This window comes from Nestor notabilis, unplaced genomic scaffold (genome assembly GCF_000696875.1).
Source record: "Nestor notabilis isolate BGI_N333 unplaced genomic scaffold, ASM69687v1 scaffold9019, whole genome shotgun sequence".
Classification (NCBI taxonomy): Eukaryota; Metazoa; Chordata; class Aves; order Psittaciformes; family Psittacidae; genus Nestor; species Nestor notabilis.
This window is the reverse complement of record NW_009944219.1, coordinates 43,081-64,421: the sequence shown is the minus strand read 5'-3', so window position 1 is coordinate 64,421 and position 21,341 is coordinate 43,081. Positions and strand designations below refer to the sequence as shown.

At 43.5% G+C, this 21,341-nt stretch overlaps 1 protein-coding gene across 1 annotated transcript in view; it reads left to right on the top strand.

Annotated features, from left to right (window-relative positions):
• Positions 1-21,088, top strand: part of RAVER2 (ribonucleoprotein, PTB-binding 2) — a gene marked incomplete at its 5' end in the record, with an annotated part of 26,105 nt that extends 5,017 nt beyond the window's left edge. The window contains 10 exons of the mRNA XM_010022340.1: positions 1,672-2,141; positions 5,220-5,411; positions 6,278-6,404; positions 7,414-7,499; positions 10,560-10,664; positions 10,843-10,954; positions 12,068-12,324; positions 14,473-14,584; positions 14,927-15,076; positions 20,946-21,088. Coding sequence (XP_010020642.1) covers positions 1,672-2,141; positions 5,220-5,411; positions 6,278-6,404; positions 7,414-7,499; positions 10,560-10,664; positions 10,843-10,954; positions 12,068-12,324; positions 14,473-14,584; positions 14,927-15,076; positions 20,946-21,088 — 1,754 coding nt within the window. The remainder of the gene's footprint in view (positions 1-1,671; positions 2,142-5,219; positions 5,412-6,277; positions 6,405-7,413; positions 7,500-10,559; positions 10,665-10,842; positions 10,955-12,067; positions 12,325-14,472; positions 14,585-14,926; positions 15,077-20,945) is intronic.
• Between the last annotated feature and the right edge of the window lie 253 nt (positions 21,089-21,341).

Sequence of the window (21,341 nt, the reverse complement as noted above, 5' to 3'; positions counted from 1 at the left end):
CAGGGGTTGGAACTGGAGGAGCTTTAAGGTCCCTTCCAACCAGTCTGGGATTCTGTAAAATCATTAAAAAGAATTGCTGCGTTAGGGTAGGGAAATGAAGTACTTCTGTGATCACTGTAAAGAAGAGCAGCTCAGTAATGGCTAAAAAAACCTTAAAAGCAGCAGGTCATTCTTGCTGATGTTTCTGGAGGTTATCTTTCGTACCTTTGGAATAGAAGACATGTCCCATTGCCTCTGCCTGCATGCACAAGTGGCTGGCTATGCTGATGCTCTCTCTGTTTGAACTGCATGACATGCATTTGTATTTCTGTGAAATAAAGCAAGGTTTTCCCATGACTTCCCTGTGTTGTGCACATCTCTTTGTCCCTGGAGTAAAACACCTGAATTATCATCCAGCTGCTTGGTTCAGTGCAGACTATTACATCCTCTAATTCAGCTGGTGTCAGGCAGGACATGCAGTGGGAGCACAGGAGATTCCATCTGGACATTAGGAAACTCTTTTTCACCATAAGGGTCATGGGCACTATCAGGGGTTAGTCACAGAGGATATGGAGTCTCCGTCTTTTGAGATACTAAGAACTCATGTGGATATGACCCTGAACAGCCAGCTCGGGGTGGCCCTGCTTGAGCAGGGGATCGGACAAGACTTCAGAGGTGGCTTCAGCCTCATCCCGTCTGTGATTGTGTGAAATGCTTTGTGGACAGGATACCCTCAAAAGATCCAGTAACCCCAAAGTGAGAAATTATGGATACTCTCATCAAGATATTCTGTAGAGTCAGTAATGTGTTGACTTTTGATTCCCAAATATAACGTTTTGTGCTACGAGTAGTGAGATCATGTGTGTCTGTGTTTCTGTAGACACTTTTTGAGTTCATGACTCATGACGTTGATAATACCATGTGTTAAAAAATACGTGTATTGCATCTTCAGGAAAAATAAGTTTGGGATTGACCCTGTGACTTACACTGGTGGGTTTTTGGGGTGGGAGAGGTTTAGTCATGACCTCTGAGGCTGGAGAGAAGCTGTGGCTGTTTAATGAGAAACTTAAAATGAGATGCTTCAGTGTGTGCTTACAGCCCAGAAACCAACGGTATCCTGGGCTGCATCAAAAGGAGCTCTTGTGATGCTCCCTACATGGAGCACTGTGGGCAGTTCTGGTGTCCTCAACATCAGAAGGATGTGGAGCTGTTGGAGCAAGTCTAGAGGAGGCCACAAGGATGATGAGGGGCTGGAGCACCTCCCATATGAAGACAGGCTGAGAATATTGGGGCTGTTCAGCCTGGAGAAGAGAAGCTGCATGGAGAGCTCAGAGCAGCTTCCAGTGTCTGAAGGGGGCTACAAGGATGCTGGAGAGGGACCTTCATCAGGGACTGTAGCGATAGGACAAGGGTGATGGGTTCAAACTGAAACAGGGGAAGGTCAGGTTAGATCTAAGGAAGAAGTTCTTTACTGTGAGGGTGCTGAGACGCTGGCACAGGGTGCCCAAAGCAGTGGTAAATGCCCCATCCCTGGCAGTGTTTAAGGCCAGGTTGGACAGAGCCTTGGGTGACATGGTCTAGTGTGAGGTGTCCCTGCCCATGGCAGGGAGTTGGAACTTGATAGTCTTAAGGACCTTTCCAACCCAAACCATTCTATGATTCTGTAATGTCTCTTGTTTTGGTCTCTTGCAGCGTTTGTCACTCTGCTGAATGGAGAGCAGGCACAAAGCGCCATTCGGAAGTACCACCAGTATTCTCTTCGGGGAAAAGAGATCTCAGTGCAGCTCCAGCCAACAGATGCTTTGCTGTGCATTACCAATTTACCCACTTCATTTACATTGGAAGAGTTTGAAGAACTTGTGCGTGCCTATGGCAATGTCGAGAGGTGTTTCTTGGTCTATAATGAAGTTACTGGCCATTCCAAGGGCTACGGCTTTGTGGAATACATGAAGAAGGACTCCGCTGCCAAGGCCAGACTGGAACTTCTGGGGAAACAGTTGGAGGAGAGCACTCTCTTTGCACAGTGGATGGATGTGAACCAGCTCACCACAAATCTTATTCACTCTAAGTGCCTTTGTGTAGAGAAATTTCAGAAAGACTCTGCTGACTCAAAAGAACTGATCCAAGCTTTCTCCCTAAAGTATAAACCTGTGTTCTGCCAGGTATGTTGAATTTGTATCTTCTGGAAGGTCAAGGTTGTGGTTTAAGTAGCTCTGTATTCACATGCTTGCCTGCTTGCTGCCTAATACTTCTGTTTTCCATTTAAATAGTGCGTGTTTCTGCATCTGCACTGTGATGTATGATGTGGTACAGTTGCTTTGTTGGTGTGGGTTTGTGGTGGTGGTTGGTGTTACCTGGGGATTCTGCAGAAGACTCCTGTGAGCACCAATACAATGTTTGTAAGACATCCCCCTCCTCATGGATTTTATTGAAAACCAATTTAGAAATATTACATCCTTTAAACTAAACGTTGATGATGGGTTTATTCATCATTCATCTCAGTAAAGAAAGCAAGTGTATGAATGCCACAAGTGCAACAGTTCAGATGATGGAGAATGTATATGTGTGTGTATAATTAATATATTTAAGAAACCTCTGCAAATATCTGGTATGTTTTTTCCCTAATTGAAGAAGATGTGGGCTGGGGATCTAGATCTCGGGATCTTGGTGCTACATCTTTTGCAAAGCTTGCAGGTACAGAAGAGTTAGATTCCTACTAGCCTTTGCAAGCGTGAAGGTTTCCTTCTCATCTTCATAGAATCAACCAGGTTGGAAAAGACCTTTAAGCTCATCCAGTCCAGCCATTGCCCAGCAGTGCCAAGGCCACCACTGACCCCTGGCACTGAGGCCTCGGCTACACGGGCTGTGAACACTCGCAGGGACGGTGACTCCAGCCCTGCCCTGGGCAGCCTGTTCAATGCCTGAGCACCCTCTGGGCAAGGAATTGTTCCCCAGCTCCAGCTAAACCTGCCCTGGGGCAGCTTGAGGCCGTTTCCTCTTGTCCCATTCCTTGTTCCTTGGGAGCAGAGACCAGCCCCCTCCTGGCTCCATCCTCCTGTCAGGCAGTTGTAGAGAGCGATAAGGTCCCCCCTGAGCCTTCTCTTCTCCACACTAAACCCCCCAGGTCCCTCAGCCCTTCCTCATCACACTTGTGCTCCAAGTTCCATGGCTTGTGAGATACTAGCCCACAAATAAAACAGTGCTCATCTAAGTGGTGCAGACCAGCATATCATAAACAGGCAGTAGAAAGAAAGCTTGCTTTATAGTCACACGGTTGGGTATGACTTCAGTTGTTGGATTGGGGGTTTTTCTTAAGAATCTTGGAAAGCTGCTCAGGGATTAGCTTCAGGGATAAGTAATAAGAGATTCTCAGCATCTCAGACCAGAAGGTCCATCAGGCTGTCTAGTCTGACCACCTGCAGGTTGTCACATTGTCCCCAGTGCTCTTTTCAAGCCCCAGTAATTTGTAGTTGGCTGAAGTCCATCCTTTTACTTGCTTGATCCAAATATACCAGAAGATGCATAAATTGGAAGTAACTCTTCCCAGAAACTGCCCGACTCTTCTTCTTTGTCTGTTTTCTCAGTTGAATGTATCTGGCTTCAGCTTCACCTCAGTGATGACTAAATTGAGGGGCTTTTGCTCCCCACTGTTTTCTTCCTCTAAGAAGGTATTAAATGCTGTCATGGAGTCACTTGCTCAATCTTTGTTTAATTAGCTGAACAGGTTGAGCTTTTCAAGTCTTTTACTTAAGAGCTGTTTTCCAGCTGTCAGGTAATCTGGAGGCTGTTAACAGCTCCCCCAACAAGTTTTCAATATCCTTCAACAATTCAGCTGAAAGATGCTGCTTTGATGAAGATGGTTTTCACTAACCTGTGCAGTTAGAGGCTTTTACCTTAGTTCTCAAATCATAATGATACATGGTGTAGGTGAGGAGGAATTCAGGTGTATGCTTTTGAATTAGGAAATAGGCATCTAGTCAAAAATACATCTAAGAAAATATTCTTGGCATGTCCACACATTACCTATCACTTGTAGAAATACACTGGGTAATAGACTAATAGGTACATTGTAGAATCACAGAATCCCAGACTGGTTTGTGTTGGAAGGGACCTTAAAGCTCCTCCAGCTCCAACCCCTGCCACGGGCAGGGACACCTTCCACTAGAGCAGGCTGCTCCAGGCCCCTGTGTCCAACCTGGCCTTGAAGCCTGCCGGGGCTGGGGCAGCCACAGCTTCTCTGGGCACGCTGTGCCAGCGCCTCAGCACCCTCACAGGGAAGAACTTCTTCCTTATATCAAACCTGAACTTTCCCTGTTTAGGTTTGAACCCATCACCCCTTGTCCTATGTACCAAATTACGTGTGTTCTCCAGAGCTCTTCCCAGAGGCTGATTTTTAGCAGTGGCATTAAAGATCTGACCACCCTCTTCTTCCAACTATTTGAAATTTATATTTCAGTTGTTTGTTTGTGGGACTTAATTGCTGGGAATAGGTTGGGAGATTTATCCAGTGAAATCTAGACGATATTCCCTCTGTTCCACACTAGTATCTGTACATCATTTCTGTTCATTTTGGGATAGAGGTTTTTGCCTCAGCTTCATTCCCTCCCTTCTCACCCCTTTTTATTTGTTTGATTTAAATCTGCTCATTCTGCTATAAACCTCTGCAAACAAAGGACAGAGCATTGTTTCACACATAAGCCTGTTTCCAGTCTGCTTGATTGATCAGTCTGGCATCTTCTCTTGGCATTAGATACAACCACAGACTTCATATCCTCCTGAAAGGCAGTGTGTATCAGTGGAATTTGCATTGTTACATGTTTCAACAAATATCATGTAGTGTGATGAACACCATTTTTGTTATTGGAGGCTTAAAACTGAACAATAATGAGTTTATAGGTCTTGCGAACTAAAATCATTGTAGCATACAGCTGTATTTACATTTTCTTTCTCATTCCTTCTTTATTCTGAAAATACATGTTAAAAACATTTCCTGGCTTGGGTTCTCCATGAGCTTAGACAGAAGTGAAGGTGTTAATTCAAGTGGATAGAGCATCCCAAATATCAGAAAAAGATATGATACTCAACTTATATCTAGCCTGTTTGAGAAAGAAACGTACTGATTTGGCTAGGCATTAACATAGGGTGTCAGTTGCCAAGTATTTTGCAAGGGATGGGTGGAAGTACTGCAAAGCAGTCCCTGAAATTCCCTGTTTGATTCAATGTGTTGTGAAATGCTTCAGTTTGCTCAGGATGAAGACAGTAACATCGGTGACTTTGCAGTGGTGGAATATGAAACTGCAGAGCAGGCAGAGAAGGTACAAGAACTCACCGATGGAATGACTATCAAAGGAAAGAGAGTGCAGGTGTCCTACTGTGCTCCAGGAGCCCCAGGCAGAAGCACGTTGGCAGCACTTATAGCAGCACAAAGGATGGTAAGATACTGGGAAATCTATTTTCAGAATGAGTTTGCTACACCTCGAGCAGCCCAAGGTAGGTCAGAGGGATTCAGCTGCTTTGCATCAGGAAAAGGAGCCAAGATTTTAGAAGCATGAGCCTTTATTTGTACCTAGTCAGCTCAATTCAGTCTCCTTCGTAGGCAAAGCACAGCCATATACTACAAGGAGGAAGGGTAAAACATGGCCATAAGATATCACAAAGTTACACTTACTTACATAGCTCTTAATAAATTTAATTTTCTGTAAGAGAAATTGTTCCAGTTCAAAAGTAACTGAAAGTGGAGTCATTTGAGAAGCTAAAACTTGGTTTAAAACAGAGGGGCAAGAATTTGTCAATTTTAAGATAAATTTCAAGGTAGGAGGAATAGTTTAATTTCATGCTCGATGAAGAAGAAAGCTTTTTACACCCAAATGTCTTATCAAATTATTTCCTAGAAAATTGGATGTGATAAGTGTTACATGAAGCTGTCTTAGATGCAGAAGCAGAACAGTTTCATTACTTCAGCTAGCTTTAGCCCACGTCTTTGTAAAAGAGATGAGTGGTGCTATTATAAGATAGTATGTGGTGTTCGTGTTAACAGTGCCTTTCATATCCCTCTTTATTGATGTATCTGTCTTGGTTTGAGGGGAAGAAAAGAAATGTGTCTCAGGAAGTTTGGGGGGAATAGTTTCTTAGGTGTTTCATTTGAGGAAAAGGAGCAGGGAAAGGAGCAGGGAACAGGGAAGATGTTACTTCTGTGTACAATGAAATGTGTATATGACCATCAGATAAGTTTGAGGGATTTAAATGTATTCTTTCTTTTCTCCTGATTCGAACATCTTTGTGTCTCTCTCAACTGGAGATGAGGAACAACAGGAAGGGCTTGCTTCCAGAGCCAAATCCAGTGCAGATTATGAAAAGTTTTAATAACCCAGCAATGTTGCAAATGCTACTGCAGCCCCAGTTGCGTGGACATGCTGTTAAACCTGGTAAGTGGCTTTAAAACAACAGAGGTAAAAAGAGAAACCCTGTTCTTGGTGTTACAAGGCTTTCAGCAAAGGAGGGAAGCAAGAATACTGCTTTAAAATCTGTGCAGATGCTGTTTCAGTGTGTTTGTGGAGACACTTTCACATTTTATGAAACCAAAAGCAAGAGGTCAATTACTACACTATTGTGTTTAGGTAAAATCTGGTGTTACCTAAAAATGTCCTCATATTAACACTGTGGTCTCTGAAAATTTGTATTAGAAATGGATGTAAAATGAAATGTCTTTTGCAGACATCGTTAAAATGGCAAGTTTAAGTCTGATTCTAGATCTGAATCTTGTAGCCTGAGCCTTTTTCCTATTGTTTCCAGTGTAAATCTTCATTCACTTGGATGCTACCATAGCTGTACACAGCATTTCATAGAATCATAGAATCAACTAGGTTGGAAAAGACCTTTAAGATCATCAAGTCCAACCTTTACAAAGGTTAATGCCATTGTTTCATAATTCAGTATTTTATAAAAGACATTACTCTGTCTTCTCATTAGGGTGGATGTGAATAAACACATAAAAAGCAATCTTACCACATTTCAAATGGTGAAAGGATTAGGAACAGATAATTTGAAGAGTCAAGTGGGGAACAGCTTAGAGTTTGTAATAATCTACTGACAGAAAATACACAGAAATGGTGTGTGAAGTGACCACTTTAGTGAAGAAACACTTTAGCTAATGCTGACCATTCAAAGCACTTTAGATAAAGCTGAGGTCTTGCAATCAACTGCAGGCGTCTCTGATTCTTGGAGTGAAACTCTCAGCTTTAGGGGAGCTCCTTGAGGGTATGTTTGATCTCTCAAATCAGATCAAAGCTGGGTGTATTGAAAAGTTTCATTTTAGTGACCTTTAGTACACTGACCGGTATCATGGAAACCAAATCTAGAAAATACAGAATAACTCTTACAAAGATTTGTACTTGCCTAATATATAATAGACTGTAACTTCTTGTGTTTCTCAAGCAGTTCTTGGAGCATCTGCAGGTTTACCTCACCTGATAAATTCAGCAGTTGGGCCGCCTTTTTTACAGCTGAATAAAGTTCCTCAGGTATGTGAGAAAATAACTTTTATCCAATAGGTACTTGTAGAGATCTCAGCATGAAAAATATACTCAAGGTTTCGAGAAATTACAACTAAAATCAAGTGTTCTTGTTAAAGCTGTCTTTAAGAAAAGCATTCTATTAGGAGTTGCCTGTGGGGATGTAAGAGCAGACTGTGCTTGCTATCCACAAGTGAGTTACTTTACCTTAACTGAGCTTTTGATTTGCTACCACCTGCTGATGTAAAGACAACTTGCCATTACTAGCAAAAAAATCCTCTTTGAATTGGAGCTCGAGGAGCATGGCACATCCATTCCTCTTGGAGCTGCTCACACACATTTCCTGTAAAGACTTGATTGTTTTATCTCACTCAAGTAACGAGCTTAGCATCATTATCTTCACTTTAAAGCTTGCAGGGACCAAAATGTGCTTCGTATGCCATAAAAAATAGTGATCTGCTGATGTTAGTACTTAGTCAAAAAAAACCCAAGGTTACGTTTAAAGTGTTCTCAGAGTATCTGTAACTCCAGATGGACATGGGAATTTCTGAAAGGTTTTCTGAACCTTCTTCTGAAAGTCTATTAGTTATTTCTTCTGTTCTTTTGGCAAACACGAACTTACTGGTCTTAAAAAAGACCAAATTAAAATCAGATCTACTCCTTATATTAAGTATAAATAGCTTTGCTATTTTTATTTTCTGCTAAAAACTGGTAGGTGAATACATTAATTTTGAATAAATACTACTTAATTTTGCCCCATCAAATGAGTTGCTTTTGTCCTGTACAATGAAAAAAGATCCATCATTTTCTGCTGGTACTTCATTTCATTGACATTTTCAATTGGTATATTTAGTCACTGCTGCTCTCTCTTCAGCCTCAGAGAGCCTTATGCTTCCTTGGAAGGCAATGTAAATGTTTTTTAATCACAGCTGGAGATAGGCATGTTTTACACAGTTAACAGTGTGATTGATGATGATCCAGTGTCTCTTGCTTTAAGTGCTGCAGCCAAACAACTTAGTGTTTTCTCTTTAGAGTCTAGTTCTCTTCCTGGGAGCTTCCTGTCATTAAATTCACTCCAAACCTGGTCTAATAGCCTGAATTTTATGGATAGTGATTTGGTTATGCCAGTTGCTTCCATTAGGCACATTTTTCTGTAACTCAGTGACTTCTTTCAGACTATTCTTTAGAGCCAGAGAACCAGGTCACTGTTTTTATTGCCTTGAAATTCAGTATTGTCACAAGATAGAGGAACAGGCAGTGTCCTGGCTTGACACTCTCCCCCTCTCCCCAGTCACACACTGATTCAGCTTCCTGTATATCTTGGTTCTGCTGATTTCTGTTGAAGGGTTTGTAAAATAATACGGTGAGAAGAAACAATATTTTTAGGATGATTATGCCAGAACATTATAAAATAATTGAGGAAAAAGGTTCAACAGAGGGGAATTTGAACAAATGGGTTATCTTTCAACTTTGGAGGTAGCATGACTTTCAACTTCATTTAATTTCTCTTAGTTACAATATCATGAGCCAAAATAATGCATTTTAAACGTTCTCAGTGATGTGTTTTCCTCAGTCATCCAGCGGTTTATTAAATCTTTATTAACCCAGGGGCTTTCTTTTGAGGATTCCAACCAAACTGATTCTCCACTCTTGTATTTCTGCAAGTTTTGCAATTGAACTCACACATTTTCTTTGTTGCCATAACCAAGTTTAGAAGGAACAACCACTAGTACTGGTGACACTAAACAGTCCTGGATGATTCCTACTGGAAATCACCAAGGCAAAATATGTAACTAATCTAGATATGGCACTTTTTTGTTTTAAATTGCACATTTGTAGTCCGAAAGACCATATTGTAGGCATAGAGAGGTTTTTCCTAGGGAATTTGACCTTAATACACAGAGACACAACCTTGGCTTGAAGACTTTTGTGAGGTGTTTTGCAGGAGGCTACAAAATCTGCAAAGCCATGCATCAGGAGAGCTGCCTTTTTGGGTTCCATCTTCATTACCTGCATTTGGTGATCTTTCCTCTGTAGCAGACCTCAAAAAAATGAGGAAGGCTATATTTGTCATGATTTGACACAGTCAGTGTCCCATGGATCTATTCTTACACTGCTGTACAAAAACGTTTGTAGAGCAACCTATATTTTGCCTGGCAAATCATGCTCAGGAGCTGCTGCCAGAAGGACAGTTTCAGGCCCATGTTCAGCTAGCACAAATCATAATACGGTTTTGTGATCAGAGCACATAATGCTGGATATATCAGTAGCAGAATCTGAATGTGGTGCTCCAAAGCTGGTGATGAACTGGCCCCGTTGTGGTGGCAAACTGGTCCAGAATGGTTTTGAATGAAAAATACTAATAGTTTATAGACTTGACAGTTTGTGGGCACTGTGATTTGTAAGCTTTTTAATGGTTCTGGAATAGAATTTCATGTAGATGGTTGCCACTAAAAAGGGGGGAAAACCACACCGGGGTATTTCTCTTTGAAAGCAAAGGTACTGTTTGGTAACTGTAAAGCAAGGGCTGAGAGTCCCTGCCAGTTACAGCTGAGTCCTGTAAGGTGTATAGATGTTTGGTGAGGATTAGGTATTAGAATTGCAGTGCAAGGTACAATGCAAATGTTGACAAACAATGAAGCCCTTATTCATAGAGCTCATAATCCCCTGAAGTCCCTGTGTCTCATCTTTCTTACTGGCATTGTAGGTAACTCCCCTATCTATAGTCTGTCTGTGGAGGCTTTAAACACATTCATTTTTCCCTGTTAGCTTAGACACAGTCTGGATTGTATTTGGAGGATACTCTTGATCCTTTAAAAGCCATCAGAAAGAATAGTTGTGGTTGTGAGGTGGAAAAAAAGGGTTAGGAGGTAGAGAAGTTAAAAAGAACTTGAAATAACTTTCTATGAGCGAAGCAAAGATTTTGTTCTGTGGAGGAAACAGTTATTTTCCTTTGCTGCATTAACTCAGAAATTATTTTAAACTTCTTTAAGCAGTATTATCTGAGAATGTTTCCAGAATATACTGTTTTCCACAAGTGCCAACTAACACTTCGTTTAATAATTCCAGAGTTCACTGCTGGGGAGTGCATCTAACTTACTGCTGCAGAGCCCTGCTCACCTACCACTGCCGCAGCAGCAGCTGATGAAGATAGAAAACATTCAGGCTAATAGTGTAAGGTCATCCCTTTAACTTCAACTGCCTTTGGACATTCTGATAACTGCTCAAACAATGTTTTTCATACAATTTAACAGTTTAGTGTACCTGAAAGGATTAACTGAACGTGAGTTGTAAGAAACGGCTCAGACAGATTGTTTTATTCATTGACACAGTTTTTTGTTCTTCCTTACAGAAGCCGGGTTTGCTGGGAGAACCTCCAACAATGCTCCTACAGACAGTACTGGGAATAGGGGTAATGCCATCAGTGAGTTCAGGCCTGGGGACCCGTGGAGAAGCTCTGAAGTGTAAATGACATTTTATTTCCTATCAAATCAGTAGAAATGCTCAACTTGAAGTGATGCCCCTTACTGTTTCCTACTGTAGCAGTAGCATTAATGTTTGAACCTTATCACTGCCCAGTAAGGTCAGCAGGGAGCTGGGCCATAACACGGTTTATAGCTGTGTAGTTAAGCAAGGTAACAAGTTTTGTATCTATAAAAACAACTGTAACCTGCTGGTTTGAGCAGGAAACAAACTTGAAATACCTTGCCTCATTGCCTGGCTTCTCTCAACTCTTTGTCAGGGAAGGAGGAGTACACTGTGAAACTGGTTGAACATTTACAGGTTGTTAAATATTCAGTTACTACCATTTTTAGTACTCTTGGAATGTGTTTGTATTTAGGACTACAATTTTGAGGGTTACTGTTTCAAAGCAGATAAATCTGAGTAGCTGAAGAGGCACCACAAATGGGGGGGTGAGGGGGGCTTGCATTTCTTTCATTAAGCAATAGAGCTTTAACATCCAGTCTGTGATGGATGTCAGTTTGAATTCCTGTGCCAGGGATGCCCTCAGTTTTTATGAGGAAGGCTCAGTTGTGATACTGCTGAGTGCATCTTTTTTTGTTTCCCCCACTGAGAGCCACACATTCTTGCAGTTCTGGATGTGAGCTAAGTAATGGTAGTAACCAGAAGCAAGGAAAAGCTTGCAGAGGGCAGGATGGGGAGGAAAGCAATGCTGAATGTCTGGATTTCAATTTTGGGGAACAGTTTCTAGCTCTTTTATTTGTCAAATCATTTTACTAATGCCAGTTGAGGTGGAGTTTTCCCCCTCTATTCCAATATAGGATCCTCTAGGATGTTCACAGGTTCTTTAAAAGTGACAGGAAACACTAAGTAACTTACTGTCATAGCGAATGTTTAGAAAAGTCAGAGTTTTCTTCTATTGTATTAGTTTTAAATAGAGTTGTTTGCTCGTGGGATGGGAAAAGAATAAAAGCTATCATCAGAATGCAGTGTGCTGGGACAGCTGTAAACCAGATCTCTCAATGTTTTTCTCATCACTTACTAAAAGCCACAAACAAAATGTTCTGATAAATCTTGTCGAACAGAAAAGTTTCTCCATTTATGGTTGACTGCAGCGTCTAATCTGACTCCAATTCCAACAGCAGCAGCAGCAGCAGGGGTGGGCATGCTGCCATTCTTCCCGAATCAGCACATTGTTGGACAAGCTATGCCAGGGCAAAATAATGCTCCAGATAAACCAGCGCCTACTGAAGCGGTTGTCTCGGGATCACAGCCCTATCATCAGACCTTAACAAATCTTTCAGCGGGAGCTTTGAGGGCTGGACATGCCAAACAACAAAACCAACTAAAAAGCACTGATGCAAATTTGGGGGTAAGGAACATGGAACACAAATATTTCCTGTTGTTAACTTGTGTTTGGATTTTCTCTTTCTGATTTTCACAAGCTGAAGAGTTAACTGCAACTGCTTGGGGTAATTCTTTGCTGTAAAATCAACCAGATCATAGGATCATTCATGAGACATTTTAAGGTCATTTCAGTTGTAAATAATAGGGAGAGAACAATAATGCTCTTTGGTGGTCCAAATGAATTAACAAAAGAATCTTTACAGTGCTGGAGGGGTTTTTTCCAATGTGTATCCCTCATAGTCTTTGATGATGAAATTATCTCAAGGGCAGTGTCTCTTTTAAAGCTTGAAAATGGAAATCATGGTTGAATCTCATGACTAATCAGGGGCAATTGTGGTGGTATGGAAGGCCTTTGGGGTTCCAGGTGGTGTCTATATGTATATATATATATATGTTTATATATATGTGTATGTAAATTTTCCCCTTTTAATTCATCCCCTCTTAGCCATAGCTGACATATTCTTAGTCTTCATCAGTTCTAAGGTTTATTCCCTTGAAGGCAGGAGATGGAGGATGATGGGATGGGATTTAAGTTGGACCAGAATGGTCTATTTTTCTCAGCAGCTTTTTCCTGTCATTAACAAATTTACTTTTTTATATAATATACATAAATACTTTGACGTTTATGGGGAAATATGTTCTTCATTCAGATCAGATCTGTTTTCCTTACATACTTTTCTGAAGCACCTGAAGTGATTAGATTATGTGCAGTATTGGTGTCTGCCTTTGCTAGACAGCTTGAACAGCTTTGGTCCTACTTCAGAAAGGACACTTTGCATTTTATTTATATACCCATATGTAGATACACATGGATGAAATATGTAGGGTGCATGTGTATACATATATGAAATGGTTTTTTATATAAAAGTTTTATTTCAGCATTTTGTTCAGTTAAAATAGATTAAACCATTAGGAGTCGAGATAATTCATTTATTTCTATGACCATTGTTTATTAGAAAAAGTTCTTTTTTTAGATCCTAGTAGATGTTTTAATTGTTTCCTTTTCTACATCAATAGACAGAAGGCCCAGTTTGCAAAACTCCCTTCCCTGACAAGACAGGCACAATCTGTGCTGATACTGAAGGGTCACACTGAAATGCCTGGATTTGCATCTAGATGAAGGATTTCAGCACTCTGTTGAAGCTTCTTCTATTTAAAAACTGGCCTCACTGTCTTTGAAGAGTTGTTGATTAATACTATTTTACTTAAAACAGTATTAATCCATTAAAATAATGGATACTTTTCCTTAATGGGCTTTGAAAAAAATGAGCAGATATAGAGTAGAACACTGTACAAATGTCTTTGAGCTAAATGTTTCAGACAAGCTATGTAACGTGCTATAGCTACTTCATCCTTACTTCAAGTATTTGTTCTAACATAAGGTAATTAAATATGGGCTCATGAATGATCAGTAAGATGTGTTACAATGGCAGATCACAGACTGTCATCTCTCCAGGGTTCATTTTTCATAGGATCCTACAATGGTTTGTGTTGGAAGGGAGCTTAAAGCTCCTCCAGCTCCAACCCCTGCCCCGGGCAGGGACACCTTCCACTAGAGCAGGTTGCTCCAAGCCCCTGTGTCCAACCTGGCCTTGAACGCTGCCAGGGATGGGGCAGCCACAGCTTCTCCGGGCACCCTGTGCCAGCGCCTCAGCACCCTCACAGGGAAGAGCTTCTGCCTTAGATCCAGCCTAAATCTTCCATTCCAGTTTGAACCCATTGTCCTTTGTCCTATTGCTACAGTCCCTGATGAAGAGTCCTCTGGGTGAGAAGAGTTGATTTTGTCTTGGCTATGTACTTAATGCTAACTCCCTGCATCTGGAGTCATTATGGTCATATTATTCCTTTACTTGAATATAAAAGGTTTTCTTTTGTTTGTTTGTTTGAATATCCTTTAGTAACTTGCAGTCTAAAGAGAAACATGCCTACAAAATTATTTGGCAAGAAGGAAGCACAGGCAGCGTGTCAGATAACTGTCCCCACTATTTATTTTAAGTTTTCCTGTTGTGTTTCATAGGGCTAAGAGTTTTTCAGAATCCTGCTGGGACACTTACCTTATATCTGACAGATGTGGTGTGAATCTCATGCAATGACCTGCCCAATTGTTTTGCAGACTCCCTTGAAAAAGCAGACTTCCCTACTAGGAGACCCACCAAAAGAAATCCGTCTTAGTACCAACCCCTACTTGAACTTGGCAAGTGTGTTGCCTGGTATATGTCTTCCAGGTAAGAAAGCATTTAGTGGTTTTGGTTGCAAGTGTCCTTGACCAGAATGTGGCAAATGGTTATTCTGTTCTGCAGGAAATGCCAGTGACCACATTTATCTTTAAGGAAATCTTGTCTGTCTCAAAACTTCAATGTAATCTATCCTCATAGTTACTCTATTTGGGTAAATTTTCAGTGTTCATGGATTTACTGACATAGACAAGCTTCTGTAAAGCCTCTCAGTTATTAGTAGCACTGATTAATTTCAAGCACAGCCTAATCTGAAGTAGCAAATCTCAGCTTTAATCCCAGAATATTGCCAAACAGTTTATACAAACCATGTATTCTTTGTGTTACAAACAGCAGTTGCCAGCAAAGCCTCTAGTCCACCACAGCAGACTGGGCTTTCAAACAACATCGTGGACGCTGCTGTGTCTCAGGGAACTACATCACAACATACAGTGGAAAACTATTTGAGTTACTCTCAGCAGCACGGGGAATACACACAGGTGAGTTGGTTTGATGCTGTCTCCTGAAGCTTGGTTTGTCACTGGGAGCTCTGGTAGCAGGATTTTTGGCAGAGGGCTGCTCTGAGATCCCTCCCTGAGTTGCTCATTGTTTTTCTCTCTGTAGTGCTAACGCACTTCTTGGTTTTGTCTGTGTACTCTTAGTGCATTTCTTGGCACACATTTGGTCCGACAGCCCTGCATGCAGTTAAACAGCATTGCCCAACATCATCAACCACTCTGGAGCACTTCTTAGGCTTTCCTACAACCAGAGCCCACCCTCTTGTTCAGATTGAACCTTGTCAGTCCTCCTCACTGATAGTTTATCTCTTTCAGTGTACAGAACAGATTAACACAAAGTACACCTAATGCCAGTCAAAAAAACGCTCAGTACATTCCTTTCTGCAGTATCATAACCATGGATAGATTGCTTCTTGGGAGCCTGAATTCATTGCAGTTGGCTAAAAAAGTACTTAGAACTTATCACTTGGCTTTTGTCTGTCTTCCAAACCATGAAGTTTTTCTCTTCCCAAGAAGTTTTAAAGTCTTCCTGAACTTTGGCTAGATCCCAGAGAAGAGTATGTTCTGTCTACCAGAAGTTCTTGTATAGCCTGGGGACTTTGTGCAGTCTCAGCCAGCTGGTTTCACTGCACCATATACTCTGTTTGATGATCAGAGCATGGCCGTTAGCATGGAGGGCTGCCCCTTGTCTGGGGGGTTTGCAGTACTAAGAGCAAGAATTGGGTTTCCAATAACATTTCCATATTTTCATTAGCCAGCACTGGTCTGTGCAGAAATATAATTACATACAAATCAAATAGAAGAGCAGGATCATAGTGATCTGTATAAAATCTGTGCTGAGACACCCGCCCTGGCTCTGATGTATGTCTCCTCCTGTCCTGATCTCTCCTCCTGTGGCAGGGAGGCAGAAACAAGCTTTGTGCTCCCCTCTTCTGCTGCAGGGAAAGCTGTGTTCCTCCCAAACTCCTGGGGTGAAGCAGGGCTGCAATGGGAGTCGTTGGGTCTGGAGGATGGAGAGGGGGCACACGGGTGGGAACAGGGGTCGTTTTGTATTAGGAGGGTCTCAGCCTGGTCAGGAGGGGTTCACTGCAGCAGGGAGCTGAGCCAGGGGCCAGACCCATCTCCTCATCAGATCAGATGTGGTGTATGTCTGGTGACAGATCTGGTGACAACTGTGGGTTACAGAAGCACAAGGTATGTTCTGTGGGCCATTGTGCTGTGTGTTCCATGTAAGCACTAACGTGGTTTTGAGTAGTTTGTTTGAATCTGATTATTGGCTTTAAATATATTTTGATGTCTCCTGGAGGTAGTTCTTAACCCTAAATCCTTAAAATACTATCCCAAAACTCAGTAGTAGTATTGTAGTATGAGTAGTCTTAATATTATCTTTAGTAACATGAAGGACTCAGATGATGTCACTGAGGTGCAGAGGTGCCACAGTCAACACTCAGCTGTATTTTTGTACTGCCTGTTCCTTCCACATGACAGAAACTGCATTGTACTTGTGTCTGCTGCCAAGGCAATGGTGCCTCGTGTATCTTCTAAGCACTTAATGTAGTTTAAATGTTTGGTTTGAGCATTATCACTGGTGTTAAGCATGTTCTGATGCTTCTTGGAGAGCTTTGCCTTTTATTCTTTCTCATGTCCTGCGAGGCCATTTGAACTGCTTTCATTTGAAGTCATCTTAGTAGACAGCTAATGGGAAGAGGTTTTCTCCTCCTTTATAGGAGGCTGTTCAGCAGTGGTATCAGCATTATGCTCAGGCATATAACCCTGCCCAAGCAAGAGTTGATGAATTTGAAAATGGAGCCTCTGAGGTGAGAAATGATTCTGTTTTCTTCCTGTCTCCATTGGCTGTTTCACCCATCAGCTGCAAGGCTGCTTTTGGACTCCGGACACATGCTTTGGTTCTTGATAGTGGCTGCTGCTGCCATTGGTACTGCAGGAATAAGGGGCTGGAGAGTGTGGGATGAATGGCACTGCATGGTCATGGTCACCTTCTGCAGGGCAGCCCTGCACAGTTACCTCCGGGATTCACACTCACGCTTCCGATTGTATCTGCCAGGAATATCCCTCTCTAAAATCCCACAGTCCAAAGTTACCTGTACAGGTCAGGAGTGTATGAAAATACTCCTGCCAGGAAAGAGCACACCATAATGTTAGTTCCCAGTGAGTGGCTGAAGGATTGTTCTCACCAAGGCCATTACATGGCCCAAGGTGTTTGTGACTAAGGAGAAACACACTTTTTTCTTTTAAGGAATTGTGTAAACCATCCCCAAATCCTTTATTTTGCTGAAGAAATTGCTGCATGCCTGAGCTGCTGTGAACTGCACGCTCCTTTTAGCAACTGAGAGTGACTCAGATGTTTTCATACCTGCTGAGTGCTCATTGCTATACCAAGTAAAAATGAATTATTAAACCTTTTCTCTTTCACCTTCTGGATGATCGTGGATCCTGTTCTGCATTTAGGAATCTACGGGTGGATCTTACCCAGACTACAGTCCCTGCTTGCAGGTCATGCCTGCACTTTACAGTGGAGCCCAGGGATCATACCAGCCAGGCAGCTTGCAGCTTCTTCCACAAACCCCATTAAATAAGGTGAGAGGAGAGATGGGCAGAGCTGTTGCAGATGCAGCCGGAGGCAGCTGCTGGTGGAAGTGCTTCTTATTTGTCTTGTGCTGCCACCGAGTGGACTTTGGACCCACAACAGGCCAAGGCGGAGCTTTGCCACTGCATCCGTGCTCCTCAGGATCCCGAGTGGCTCAGGATCCCACGCAGTTCCTGGTGGACGTGATGAAGTGTGCCAGCACCAGGCGCCCTCGGAGCCCTCCAGCACCCTGGAGATCAGTGCTCCTTGCTGCTGACAAGCACCAAACTCCACAGGCAAAGAAAGATGAGGTGTTAGAGAATGAATGTCTTGGAAGGATGCTTTAGTAGAAGGTAGGAGGGGTGAAACTAGATGAACTTTTAGGTTGCTTTCAACCCAAACCATTCTATGGTCCTATGATCTGTGAGTGTGGATGTGCAAAAACGCCTTGAAGGAGGCAGATGAAGTAGGAAGCGAACAAGGGAGGAGGAGGTTGTTCACACTGGGCTTAGATAATTTTTTTTGCCTGACTTGCAGATGTTTTGCAGTGAGTGCCACTGAGAGAAAACCACTGAAGTGGAGTTAGCAAGTCAAGGCAGTGTCCAGGTTACCTACAGCCTCCACTTTGTACTACTTGTAACTGGATCCTGGGAGGAAGAACCATTTCATTTGAAATCATAACAGACTTCAGCCAAGCTCATTGATTGGAGCTTCCTTTGTCTGTTGCACACTGTAGACCCTCAGTTTTCATATGGGAGGACTCCCACAAGGATGGGGAAATGCTATGGAAGCAGTGAGGACCAGCCTGGACTAACAGGAGGCTGGTTTAACACAGGGTGAGACAGTGGGGATTAAAGCTTTGTTCAGTCTGAACAAAGGACTTCTCGTTTCCTGAGTGCTTCAGAAGTCCTAAGGAATTCATACCCTCATGCTGTAAGTAAATCACATCGCTCCTGTTTGTATGGATGGGAGAGACCTTAAAAGCTGGATTGTCGTCTGGTTTGGAGTGGTTTCAGGCAAGTGTGCCCAACAAGCTGCTGCCTTTGTGTATCCAGCTCCAGCCATGAGACCTGTGATGGACTCGGCACATGATGTTCTGGCACTCAGAAACTCACATCTCAGACTTGGCATGAGATTCCTGGTTTTCAGAGGAGATTTCGGGGCACGTAACTGTAGCAATTCAGGGCTCCTAGACAGGAGACAAGGCCTGGCCAGAGCTGGCTTTGACATGTTTTGGCTTAAAGATGGCCAAGGCCTGAACATGTTGCCATGGGCTGTGAAATCTCTTGCTTTGTGCAGCAGAAAAATTGAGCTTTCAGGTTCCCAAAGCTCTGCTATGACTGGAAACGAGTGGAATTGTATCAAGAGGAGATGGTCTGTGCTTTGAGCTAACTGAACCCTTCAGTTTATCTCCAGTCTAAAGAGGAAGGTTTGTGGGTGGAGGTGATGCTGAACAGTTGCTCAGAGGCTTGTCTTGACGCCAGATGCCATAGAAGGCAGAAGGAGAGCGGTTGGTCCCTTGGCACAGCAAAACACAAAATCATTCCTGGAATCAGGAGATAAATCCCAGTGCAGAGGGCACGCAGGCTGGTCCCCACGAGGCTCGGTGTCAGTTCAGTGTGTGCTCATATGTGCATGTGCTTGCTCTAACCCTGTAACCTGTGTTCCCCTGCTGCTGTGGGCTGTGTTTTGGAGGGCAGAAGGAGCATGGTTGGAGGCTGTCAGAAGCATGTGTTGGTGATGCTGCGCTCTGCCAGGTGAGCCAGGGCACGTGGAGGGTCACAGTGCACGTGTGACAGCCCCATGGCTGTTGGAAGTGCAGGAGAGAGGATCGGGGGGAACTAGAAGTCTTTTCCTCAAGCAGGTTCCTATTTATGATAATGACATGTGCGTCCTAAAATGAACTTGGACTTAGCAGAGGGTAATGTGATTGTGAGTGTGAATTAGCAAGGGATGCTTCTGGGAACCACAAGGAAGGGTTTGGCTCAGGGACATTTGGTCAGCTCAGCTGGTCCTTTGATTAAGGAAATGGTGTCCCTTCTGTGACATGTGTTAAGGTCTCTCACTCACTCACTGCAGCATGAACCAGAATCCCACATCTTCTGATCTAGGAGCCAGGCTTAACCCAGGACACACAGTGTGGTTGAGCAGTCTGTGGTGAGCTCAGGTTCAGGGGGTTGCTACGGGGCAGATGTTCAGTGTTCTACAAGTGACTGTTCGAGCCTTTTGGTAATGAAATCAATGACACACTGGGGGAAAGAGAGAAGTAAAACAGAGAAGCTGTGGCTGCCCCATCCCTGGCAGTGTTCAAGGCCAGGTTGGACACAGGGGCTTGGAGCAACCTGCTCTAGTGGAAGGTGTCCCTGCCCGGGGCAGGGGGTTGGAGCTGGAGGAGCTTTAAGCTCCCTTCCAACCCAAACCATTGTAGGATTCTATGAAGTGATGAAGTCACTGATTAGGGTGGTGGGCTCTAATGTGTTTGTGCAGCTTCTAGTGCTGTCGGTGCATGGATGGTGCAACATCCTGCTGTGATGGATCCTGTAGGGGACCTGAACCAGAGCCTTGCATACCCCAAGGAGCTCTTGCTGGTGGGGCAGCCTTGGGCCCCCTGCACCCTGACCAGAAACCCTGCTCTGAGACCCTCAGCACTTCCTGTGTATCAGAGGGAGACATTTTAATTGAAGCTTTGATTAAAGAACCATTACTGCTCCCTCTTTCACTTCAGTACCACGTGTAAGCTCAGGTCTGCAAGTGGCAGACTGTTACCCTTAATCCACAGCACAACCCTGCTCTGGCTGGCTGGAAACCAAGCCCTGCAGCACCTGACTTGCTGTGATAGCTGTGCCAGGACAGTTTAACCCTTTCAGCTCTCCGTGAGAAAAGAAGGAGGAATGAAAGGTGGCCCACTGGTGCCTTACTTTAAGGGATGAAGGTGTCTGGAGCAGCATGGTGATGATCAGCATGCCTGTTACTGGACTGCTTTTTAAACACACACTGTGGAGCAGGGCTGCCTGGCCCAGCCAGCCCTTTGCCCTCACAAAAATGCATGTTCAGGGGGGCACCAGTGCATTTACCACTGGGTTTTGATAGGGAAAGGGCACAAACACTGACTCATGAGCTGTGTATAGCTGGACCTTAACGCCAAAGGAGTCGGGCCTTTGGAGTCGGTTACTGGCTCCTGGTCCTCGATAATTCCCAGGCTGGAGCTTTATTTATTGACACCATTTGCTCTGGCTTATGTGTCACTTCTTTTCTTGTCCTCAGGCAGCTCCAACGAGAAGTGAGAAGCGAGGCTCCTCGTACCTGCTTTCCCCCCCAGAGCCCGGCCCCGTGGAGTACCTTGCCCAGCAGACTCAGGGCTCCGCAGTGCGTTACGCTGAATCCTCGCTGAAGAAGAAGCGTGTCTATTGACACCGACATCACCGCTCCTGCCCCAGGGTGTGAGGGCAGGTTCTTGTACCTCTGCTATTTATTGCTGCCTTAACTTCAGACAAGTAATTCTTCTTTCTGTGTGGGTTAGAAGTATCCCAAGAGGAACACCCTCTGTAACGGGCACGTCTGCTGAGGAAGCGGTACGTATGGCGACGAGGTGAGCCGGGCCTCGGGAGTCGGACTTGCCTTCTGAAGGGAGGGGATGGAGTCTCCTTTGTCATCTGCCACTGAC